This window comes from Vespa mandarinia, chromosome 1, assembly GCF_050613455.1.
Source record: "Vespa mandarinia isolate Hongniang chromosome 1, ASM5061345v1, whole genome shotgun sequence".
NCBI classification, from domain to species: domain Eukaryota; kingdom Metazoa; phylum Arthropoda; class Insecta; order Hymenoptera; family Vespidae; genus Vespa; species Vespa mandarinia.
In genome coordinates, this window is record NC_140810.1 from 13,220,001 (window position 1) to 13,232,500 (window position 12,500).

Sequence of the window (12,500 nt, forward strand, 5' to 3'; positions counted from 1 at the left end):
ATTTTTATTATACTTTATTTTATAATCTAATTGTACAAATATATTTACTACATTTTTTATGTCGATAAAAAATATAGCCTATACAAAATGCAATCCTTAGATCTAATATTAATGTAGATCAGAAAAGCTGACGCAAAGTCGTTATCATTTCTAAGGTTTATGGTTTTATTTTTCTTTTGTTCTATTTTGTATTTTTTACGTGTCAAAAAATTCTCTTTATTTTCTGGTCGTATTATTTAAATGTTCAAATGAACGTTAAAAAAAAAAGAATTAAAGAAAAAAAAAAGAATTAAAGAAAGAAAAAGGATGGCCTTTCAAGCAATTAATCCTAATTTAATTTCTTTTCAAACAATTTCAACAATTTATTTTTTTTTTAAATAATGCTGTCGATATTGTTATTAAATCATTGTTAAAATAGGAACAACGTTGCTTCTATAAAATCAATTGAAATTAATTTGTGACCAGATCAAGATCAAAGTTTAATAAAATGACATAAAAGATAAATTTCTAGTCTCTTTTTTGTATGCTCAGAGTAGATCAACGTAATTCGAATCGATGAACGTGACTCGTGAAGTAATAAAACTTGAGCAATAGTTTGCGTCAGCTAATACGCGTGATGTGGTGTCAACATAATTCAATAACTTGGTCATTTTAAATGTGTCATTAAAAAGAATGACATATAAAGAATTCGCATAATTGATACGAAATTATATTTCATTTTGTAAAATTATAATAATAAAAATACAATTGTTTATTAAGTAAGGAAACATATCTATTGATAAATATTACTCTCCGTGCAAGTAGCACTGCTGGTGTAGTGGTATCATGCAAGATTCCCATTCTTGCGACCCGGGTTCGATTCCCGGGCAGTGCAAGTTTCTTTTTTTTTTTTTTTTCTTTTATAAAATATTTAAATGCACATAAAGGAACACGATCTAGCAATTAAATATCTTATCTCTTCAAAAGAATATCATACTATTATAAAATTTAAAGAAATATTTATAATTAATATGGCTAATTACAAAATATGCACACATATATATTTCTAAAAATGTACTTTATTCTAAATTAAAATTAATACTATTAAAAAATATTCTTCCGATATTATTTAGAATGAATGAAATGAAGAGAGAAAAAAAGAAAAAAGGAAAAAAAAAAAAGAAGTAATTATTTCAAAATATTTTATGATATTTACGATTAAGTTCGAGATTGTCAACTTACGCTCAGCCGAGATTGGCAATCTTTTATACCTGAGAGAAGATTTGAAAAGTGTCCTTCTCGTTCTTAGGGCAATCCTGTAAAGAATACTTCTACTCCAGAGCATCGCTATATACCGCGCACCGTTCTACTGACAAGGTCCCCAAACGTCGCGCGTTTTCATGTTTCCTCAGACGAGTGTTTATTGTCCGGAAGGGGAAAGGAAAGAAAAATTTTGTAACGATAAGAGAAGAACCTCAGCGATAACCTAAAGCCGTTTCGTTCTTATATGATAGAGAAAACGTTGGCGTGTGTAGTGCGCGCGACTAACTGAACATTCGTACCAGTATATCTCTTCTTTTATCTTATTGAACACGACATGAGTGAGTTCTCCAATCAAGTGATTGTTTTGAATTTCATAATTAATTACACACAATTGCGTGTTTAAAAGTCGTTCTTATGAGTCAAAACAAAAAAACAAAAAAAGAAAAAGAAAATGATACTAAATTTATATTGAAAAAAAAAAACAAGAAAAAAAAGAAAAAAAAATATTTTTCTTATATTTCACATTGTATGTCATTGCTTTACCTAATGCATTTATAATCACATAGAATATAAATAACGATATTATTAAATGTTACAATCGTTAAAAAAGAAACTTTTGACATTAGCTTCGTGTTACTATCATATCGTACCTTTTTATCCGAAAAATATTTTTGCATTTTTTGTTAACGTGCGTATTCATTTTTGTGGTATAATAAAATCTACTTAGAAAATTAGTTCTACTTAATTCTACACATGACAGAACAATATATTAATCAGCTTGACCGAGAAAATGAATTGTTATAATCTAGGCATTGTATTCGATACAAATATATCAATAAGTCATTATCATTCGCATTCTTGCACATTTGAAATACGGGTTGAACATTCTGATTTCAAGTTCATGGAGATTTGGAATGAATAATAAAACTTTTCAATTTTCCATTTATATCTCGCAAATGATATTTCTTATCGCAGATTTTTTCTTCATAAACAAAATAATGGCATTATATCATTGAAAACAATTTATTCGATTTTAATATAACATATACGTATTTCTCGCGCATGTATCTTGTATTTATTCATATGGAAGTTTTACATCTTCGTACGATCAACACGAACGAGTCACGAGAAAGTGGTTCTGGTTTTCTGAATACTCAAGGCTCGAGAAACGAGCCTCTTTGCATAATAGATACAGAACATTTAGACGCGAATTTAGTTTGAAAAATTCTAAAACCGATTTATATTTCGAAAAGTTTTCTACAAAAAGGAAAACATCAATATAGATAAGAATAATATTAGTTGATACAAACAAATCAAAAGCAATTATAATTATTAAGCATTCAAAAAATATAAGGTGGTCTATAAAACCAATTGACAAAAATGCATTATTATTGTAAATAAGTTTAATTTACAATCGTTAAGTCACACAGATAACGTTTAACATCTTAACGTAAATTAGAAATATGTTATTGTAGTCTTTTTGTATTAAATTATTTATTACCTATATGGCTTTAAACGTTTCTAAATTAATCCTATATAATAATAATGCATTTTTGTCAACCGACTTATGGGCGACCTTGTATAATCGCAAAATAGTTAAGAATTAAACATTCAAATTCATACAATTTATAAATTAAATAAAGCAAAAAAATTACAATTTATAAATTAAATAAAGCGAAAGTGCATTTATGACATATCGTATAGTTTTATATACAATTTACGATTTTAATCGATGTGATTGGATAAATGTATTTAAATTAAAAAAAAAAAAAAAAAAAAAAAAAAAAAAAAAAAAAAATATTGATAATTACATAAATACACTATAAAGAAAACTACTATATCAACAGAATAATTACCGATTAAGTAAGATTACAAATACAATTTGTTCATGCTGACGGCAACAGCTACAAAGGATAACACAAAGGTAGAAATCTGCATTACCTTCGTTGTTCCATCGCCTCGGCCAATAATATGAACCGCGCATTGCTTCAAGAGACAAAAAAAAAAGTTATTAATATTTAAGTTTGTTTGTTAACTCGAATAAATTTCACTTTGTGTGAAATACTTACAATAAAACTTTAATTTCTTTTAATTTATTATTTCAATCTTTTTTTCTCTTTTATTTGTTTTAAATATAAACAATTCTCTTAACCTCTGTATTTATAAATATTCGTATATTTGTCATTTTTGATTCTTCAATAAATACGAGTGCTAATATGACGACCAATAAGAAAAGAAAGCAAATATCCTTGACTTCGTTTCTAGAAGCCCTTCGTATATGTCAATTTAAATTCAGAGATAAGCATCAAGCCCTGAAGCTATTATACTATCTTACGTATAAAAATAATGAATTGATTTGAAACCAATAAAAATAACTTGTACATTTATTTCACTTATTGTATATTAGGTGGAACGTCATGTTTACAAATTTTTTTGTTTTTAAATGTTATAAATTAAAAAAAAAAAATTAATATATACATATACATATATATATATATATATATATATATATATATATATATTTGTTCTGTAGTCGTAAAAAAAAAAGAAAAAAAAAAAACAGAAATTTCCTTTTACTTTATTTCGACTCATATCGACAAATTAAATGTCAAATAATTTACCAATAAGATCGATCAAAAAAGGTCACATGTGGCAGAATTTTTCATTAGAGACATTTGAAATTTTAAATATGTATAAACTATATTGTTTCGATCTACGTTCGTAATTCGAAAAGGGAGAGCATATAGTTACGAGTAAGAATGACAAGGTCTCTCTAGTCATGCACCTTGACACGAATTGTCAAAATCATTTAAGCGTGTATGACATTCGATTTTTTTTTTCGTTACAAACTTTATAAAACAATGCATTTCTTTGCTTTATAAAGAAAAGAATTATACTGCTACATTTTTTTCTAATAATTTAAATTCTAGTCTCAAACTATATTGACATATAGCATATACATTCGAAATAAATAAAATTTTCCTTTTTTTCTTTTTTTTTTTTTAATTTTAAAAATAATAATTTTTCGATTTTAACATTATATAATTCTCACATATATTTCTTTAAAAGAGGTTGTTACACGAAAAAAAAGGAAAAAAAAAAAAATTCATGTGCGATGGCCGGGAATCGAACCCGGATCAACTGCTTGGAAGGCAACTATGCTGACCATTACACCACCATCGCACTTGATATCACTTTTCATTTGAAAGTTTAACAAGTATTAAATTGACATATTTTATCTTTATTAATGACAATTATTTGTTTCCAAATCATAAGTATATTCGTGTTTGCACGTGCGTATAATTTATGTAATTATTAAAGTATAAAATTGTTTAAGTCATTATAATAATATTGTTTATTGTATTGAACAGTATCCTGTTTTTTTTAATTTTAATATTACAATTTAATATTATAATTTTTCTGAATTGTTAATATAAATAATGAATTTAATTCATATTATAAATAGAACTAATGAAATGTATTATATTATAGCAACCAATCAACAATGTGTTCAACGTGTTGAAGTCATGCTTAAGTATACACACACACACACATATCTGCATTTTTAGATCTTATTTTATTTGATTATTATAAAGCTATATGTTAGTTCATAAACAAAATTTTTAATATTTTATTTTAAATCGTATTATACTTAATACGGTATAATAATAATAATGATATTTTATTATAATATATACATATACATATACGTATTTACACACATATATATACATACACATATATACACGCAGAGTGTTCAAAATATAGCGTTACAAATTTTTATCTCGGATTTTTATATGACATTTTTTGAGAAATATTCTTTAGACAAAAGTTATCTGATAGAAACATTATGGCATTTTTGTTAATGCATTGTTAATGCATTATTGTTTATTTTATTTAAGATTTAAAGATCATTTCGATATTAACTTTGTCGTCGTTTCACTTTATTATGTATTTATAATGGTAGCATATTTTATGTAAAAAAAAGAAAAAAAAAAAGGAATGAATTTATTATATATCTTTTTTTTTATAATTAAGAGATTACGAAAACGAAGAAAAAATTAAAAGAAAAAGAAAAAAGATTATACCGATTACATATATTCAATTTTGCATTACTTATTATTATGATATATTACTAGTGCATCATGTTTTTTTAATTTATAATTCAAATTAGCTTGCCAATTAACAAAAATTGATACTGTTTAATAATCCTTTGAAACAATTACTTTGACTTCATAGATACAAACACATGCGTAAGTGTGCATATATATATATATATATATATATATATATGTGTATGTATATGTATACGTATATGTATATGTATATATTTCTATGCACACATATATATATGTATACAAGTGTCAAAAAATAATTTGTCGTTAAATCGTATCGTATGAGGTCTTCTAAAAGATACGAGTTTGTAATGGAATTAGAACTGACTAATCGACTCATGCAAGTTGCTTTCGCATAGCAACTACGTTCGTAAATAATAATAAACTTGAACGGTAAAAAATTTTTAGAAAATATAAATATAATTTTAATCGAAATAATATCTTTGTCATAAGATTATAAATACAATACTACAAGGTAAGGTCGAGTTTTGAATTCCTAAAGAAAAATACGCGGGAATACGAAATAGCGGAAAAAATAGAGATATCGTGTCAAAGGTTAAAATAAAAAATAGTACCTTCGGTTTCTCTCTTTCAATTCTTTACGTGTATATATATATATATTTATATATATATATATATTTATATATATATATATTTATATATATATATATTTATATATATATATATTTATATATATATATTTATATATATATATATAAACATATACATATAAAATAATGCAAATATATAATATGTAATATAACAATATGTATATATAATATATTAATTAAATATAATTATTATATTACACACATAATAATATATAATATAATAATTAATATATATTATATATAATAATAATATAATATTAATATAATATATATATATATATGTCCATATATAAGTTAAATTTTTATTTATCTCTTTTTGTCTTACCTGAACGTTTGCTGTTTGTCCTGCATTCTGGAGACAATTGTTTTACTCGGTGTATTTTCTTCCACTTCCAAACTCGCCATCGCTTTTGCCAATTGAAGATCGCTTTCGTCCATTTTCTTGTCACTTCCGTTTCCTTTGAATCGTTTCCACTTTTTTCTTTCTTTTTTTCTCACTCTTCGTTCTTTTTCTTTCTTTCTTTCTTTTTTTGATGCAAATTTGTTCTAACCGTCATCAAATTATAAATCATATATAAATACTTTGTTAAAGTCGTATAATAATAAAACAAAGAGAAAAATACAAACAAAAAAGGAAAGAACAATCGAGGAGTTTCGACCTCATCACCAAAAGATGTCTCGCAGAGCACTGAAGGGGTCTCGCGTACCACGAGTCGACTTAACCTTAAATGTGTCACACTCCTTCGACTTCCCCTTCTCCTTTATAATTTTCTTTCTTTTTTTATCTTTCTATTCTCTCTCTCTTTCTCTCTCTTTCTCTCTTTCTCTCCCTCTCTCTCCCTCTCTCTCTCTCCCTCTCGTTATCCACTTCTCGTCTTTTTTCTTCTTAGTGACGCTCCCTCAGTTAACCAATTGCTGACTCGTTTTAAATGGTTGTGTACATGTATGTACATCCTGTGTATGCATACTTTATTCTCGTGCGAACAAAACATTTCTATTATCGTCCCCTCGTTCGGTAAGTCCAGTATAGTTTTTATCTTTTTCTAGCCATGGGTTTTCTTTGTTGGTATTTTCTTTCTCTTTTGCACTTTCTGCATCTTCTAAGTACGTACATAGGATAGATATATCAAAATAATGTGAATTTTTATACAAATAGTTCATTAATATTAGTTTTTTTTCTTAACCATTGAAGGAAATGTTATTATGTAATAATTATAGAAAAGAAATTGTTTAGTTTGTGAAATCTTATTCAATAATTACGATCGATGTTTGTTAATTGAAAGTTCTATAGATATCTACTAGATGACAGCACAAAGATCTATTATTCTTTTTTACCATCAGATCTTTTTAGACTCGTTCATTTAGTACCATCTAGCGTATTAAAACGGTACAGCGTTTGAAAGCTCTGATAGTATACATCCCTGACGATAGGCAATATTTTGTAAAGATGTATATAAAAAATTCTACAGTCTGGAGGTAGAAAAAATTTATCGTCTTTCTTCGACTAAAATATAATATAAACAGTAGAAATAAAACTTAAATGATTCCTTGAAAAAAGATTAAAACGATTTAAATCACTGATCTCTTTACATTTGCCATAAGGGCATAAAAATAATTAGAAATATAATTACCAAAGGATAGAAGTAAATGAAAAAAAAGGAGGAAAAAATGAAATAAAAACTTTCTCGATGCGAAATTTGTAACAGAATTTCACTACAATTAAAGTACACTCGGTAGCATGATCTCAATTGAAGAATAATAATAAAGATCTCAATGCGAAGAATGGAAAGTAAGGAACAGTTAAATCGGTATTGGAAAGCGATATAATTACGTCGAATACAAGGTACAATTAAATGTGATCGTTCGGTTGTCGATTCTCAGCTACCGAGGTAAGTTTTAAGAGGTATAGCAATTAAACAACAACATAGAGAAAGGTGAATAGATATAAATCATGAGAAATCGTTGTGAAGTTTTCCAATAGAATAAAATATTTTAAAACATTGATCCATTTAACCGAGAATGGACTTGGTTCTCGTTGAAAGGATCGATGGATCGATCGAATCGATTACGAACATATATATATATATATATATTATATAGTATACTATATGTATACATATGTATAGACTCCTGTACCTGTTTCGTTCTCTCGTTCTTCTCCCCTACGGCCTCTTACCGAACCCATATAGCCGGTACTTGCTATCAAGGCCAGTCACTCGATTACCCGCGTTTCTTATGCATCCAACGCGCATAAAATCGTGCGCTCGCACTCGCACCCGAGGCTCGCTTTAAGATGATCTACGATCGACAATATTCGATCTACCTCCAGACGTCGCTTCTCTCCTTTTCTTTCTTACGCATCGCGTTCGAATGAACTTCGAATCACTGTTAATGAGATCCTTGAATTTATTTTTTTTTCTTTCTCTCTCTTTCTCTTTCTCTCTTTCTTTTTTTTTTTTTTTGATTCATTATCATTAAAAAGTAACACACGCACATACAAACAGGTTTATTTCATCTATTATTATATTCTTGTCGTATCATTATGCGATATCTAATTACTTCGAGGTTTTATTTTTTTTACTCATATATCATTATACATATACATATATATATATATATATGTATTGTAAAAACATATTTTATAATAAATATTTACATATCCCATAACTATATATACATACATATATATATATATATATATAATTATATATACATAGATAAGTGTCTCATATTATGGAATCATTGAATTTTTTTATTACTTTTACTTAAAAATAAAAATAATAAATTATTTTGCTTCGTCTAATATTATGTTTTGTCATGTCACTGTGATATCTAATTACTCAGAGAGTCTTTATTATAGTATCGTAATGTATATTATAAAAAAAAAAAAAAAAATTCATATCAGAATCTCATATGAGATACATACATTTATGAATGCTTTATTTTTTTTTTAATTACTGTCATTAGAAAAAAAAAAAGAAGAAGAAAGTAATTTTGTCTTCTCTATTATTATATTCTTGTCATATCCTAGTATCTAATTATTTTGAGATATTTTATTACATATATATATATATGTATATATTATGAGAAAATATCTCATAATATAGACGCGTATAAGAATCTCACGTTACGAAATTCTTCATTTACCTATTTCTTTTTTTTTTTTTTTTTTTTTTTTTTTTTTTTTATAAATATAGCTGTTATAAAGAGAAAAGAACGAAAGAAAATAATTGTGTTTCGTCTATTATTATATATTTGTGATATCAACGCGATATCAAATTAACTTGAAACTATTTTATCGTATATCTTAATTCTGGAAATAAACTTTTTAAATCTTTGAAGAACGTTATCTTTATGAAATCGTTGAAAATCCTTATTGAAATTCCTGCGCAAGCCCGATTAAAACATTTCTAATGTATAATCTTATCAGATGATATCAAGAAGAAATGAATTGATATCTTAATGGGGAAAGTGCGAAAGTAGATACCGGTTAAACAAACTTAAAGTCTCGTGATAACTCGATGGATTTCAACGTGAGGACTTGGAAATAGGACGACGATCGAAAACTAGGTCGCGACCTTATGGGTGAGGGACCGTTATTTCAAGGTCGAGTATGGTAACTTTACCTACCTACCATCTATACTACAACATGGAGAACGAAACGCTAAGTTCAATACCATTCTTTGATATATTTTCGTTAATCGTTAAATGAGATAGAAAATCAATTCGTACAAAACTGATATACATATATGTATGTATATGTATAATTCATAAAAACAGATTTTTTACGAAAAGATTTCATGATGTTGATATCACGGAAAGAAATTATATCTACGTTTCGTATTAAGTCTTGTAAACACGCGAGTGACCGCGATCTGTAACGATCCGATAAATGAGAATCGTAATCGTGTTACACCGAATGAATTACGAACGAAAGACTTATGAGAGGATGTTGTCTATCGACGAAATAAATGATTTTAAAAATAATGAAAGTAAAAAATAAAAAAAAAAAAAATATAAAAAAAAAATAAAAGACGTCATAATCGTATTATAATAATATCGTAATAAAAAAGACTATTATGACAATATAAAAAAAAGGAAATTATCGAATTAGATCAGATCAGATATAGACTTTTTAAATTTGACGATATAATATAATATTGTTACCATATAAGTTACATTTCTAATTATTAAGAAAGTTTTCAAATGGTTTGGCATGTAGCAACCACTGATTTACATTGAGTCAAAGTGGGCGTCGATCTAAAGCGACTAGCCACGCGTAAAGGAACATGTAAATAAACGGAATACGTTTTTATTACGTTCATGCTAGCTGCAGTTACATAAACACGGATTCCAAATATAATGTATGTTGTATGTACGCCTTCCGTAAACTTCGTTTCTCCTTGCGAATCTATTCGTATAAACGTAAACTTCTGAACATTCTAATATCATATATATATACTTGTGACTAATATCGTATCATATATATATATATATATATATATATATATATATATATATATATATATATATATATGACTAATATCATATATATATATATGTATGACATCATAAGGGTAACAATAATTTTTAATTTAAGATAATCTGATAAAAAAAAGAATAATCCATGAATAAAAATTTAACAATTTCCAATTGCCAATAAATTACAATAGTAAAAATTGGCAAAACGTTTTTTTTCAATAAAATAATTAGATTATCCTTTTCTTAATGATACTATTGAATTTTTTGTTATAACAATAATATAATTTTGTATTAATAAGGACAACAAAATAAATTCAATGAGTATACAAGATATTACTTCAGCATAGTATTAAAACTTAACAAAACAAACAATAATTGAAACATAATTATTAGAATTGAATAATATTGAGAAAAAAAGTATAGGAATTATAATTTAATTATTTATTGAAATATAATTACCGCATGTTGATAAACATTAGTCATGACACTAATTTTATATTCCTTTTACAATTCTTTAAAAGATCGTTACAAGCTTTATTTTATAATAATAATATCATTAAAAAATTAACATCATTAACATGATCATTTACAGGGAAGATCAAAAAAAGAAAAAAACAATCATACATCTTTTAGGCCATTAAAAATTATTATTTTATTTTATTTGGCATAACTTTTATAAAATTGTTATGCGCTTTCATTATTTATATCAATAAATTATGTAGTTTGACACATTACGCATCATTCCGTAGTCGTATAGGCGCGAAATTTGAAATCAAAGTGAGTATAAACTCAAAAAATGCAAGAAAAAAAAAGGAAGCAGAAAGAGAGAGAGTGAGAGAGAGAGAGAGAAAGAGGCAGAGAGAAAGATAGAAATAACTTACAAAGTGCATTCGAACGCATTTAAAACGTATAAATCACGCGATTTCGTCATTTCGTACGAATTAATTTCTACTTAATAAATATATGATCATTCTTTATAACGGAGTGTTACTCGTAATAGTGAAAGTGAATAATCGTAATCGGCATTCGTTCGTTTTATTTTATTGTTCAATATCATTTCTTAAATCGTACATTGTTCCAAAAAAAAAAAAAAAGAAAAAAGAAAAAAAAATAGTGCACCTTAGCTCGATCTGTTAAATAATATTAAGAGAGATAAAGATTCTTATATCATATCATCGATGTATTTAACAATTTTCCAAAAAATATCGTTTACGAGCGATTTTGAAATTAATTTTAAAATAACTCTGAGATTTAAAGAAAAATTGTAAATACTTCGTTTGATGTAAATTTAACAACTAAATTGGTTGATCACTTTTAAATATGATAACTTATAAAAAACTATTAAAGATATTCGGAGATGATTCATTATCGGATTAAGTCCAAGTAATTTGATAAAAAAAAAAAACCTCCTACTTTTTGTGGTCGACGAAACTAAATTGGGCTTAGTAAAATTTTCTTTTACTAAGTTAATGTTTCTTTTACTAAGTCTGTTAATAGTAGATTTCTGGACAAGATAGAAAAAGACATTAACAGAATCAAATAACTGGATCGAATAGAATCAAATTGAACAGAATAGGACCGAATAGGATCAAATATCGTCGAAGAAGATCAAATAGAATCGAATAGGAACATATATGATATAATATTATAGAACGGAGTAAAATCGAATATGATTGAATATAATCGAATAATAGGATCGAATGTAGCCAAATAGAACTGAGTAAGATCTGAATAAGATCGAATAGAATTAAACAGTATAGGACTAACAATATAGAACCGAATAGGTTCGAATAGAGTTCAATAGGACTGAATAAAATCGAATAGGTTCGAAAAAAAAACCGAATAAAAATGAATAGGATCGAATAAGAACGAATAGTGATGAATAAGATCGAATAGAGTTGAATAGCATCAAATAGAACCGAATAGCATCCGAATGGAACCAAATAGGCCCAAATAGAACCAAACAGCATCCGAATGGGACCAAATAGAACCAAATAGATCAAGCGACATAATAAGACTGTAAAGGATCAAATAAATTCAAATAGAATCG

General features: G+C 26.3%; 1 protein-coding gene and 2 non-coding genes across 7 annotated transcripts in view; 1 reads left to right on the forward strand and 2 right to left on the reverse strand.

Moving 5' to 3' along the window:
• Positions 1-6,645, reverse strand: part of LOC118447674 (NAD kinase) — a 33,732-nt gene extending 27,087 nt beyond the window's left edge. The window contains exons 1-2 of one of the 5 annotated variants that reach the window (XM_035879890.2): positions 6,294-6,645; positions 3,184-3,228 (exon numbers count right to left, since the gene is read on the reverse strand). In XM_035879890.2, the coding sequence (XP_035735783.1) occupies positions 3,184-3,228; positions 6,294-6,406 (158 nt within the window). In that variant the 5' untranslated portion in view covers positions 6,407-6,645. Of the gene's footprint in view, positions 1-1,221; positions 1,504-3,183; positions 3,229-6,293 lie in introns of those variants that run through there. The other 4 variants (XM_035879892.2, XM_035879886.2, XM_035879893.2 and 1 more) reach the window with 4 other exon arrangements.
• On the forward strand, positions 804-874 carry TRNAG-CCC (transfer RNA glycine (anticodon CCC)). The gene has a single exon. It is a non-coding gene; the product is annotated as a tRNA-Gly (tRNA).
• On the reverse strand, positions 4,354-4,425 carry TRNAG-UCC (transfer RNA glycine (anticodon UCC)). The gene has a single exon. It is a non-coding gene; the product is annotated as a tRNA-Gly (tRNA).
• Positions 6,646-12,500: the final 5,855 nt, after the last annotated feature.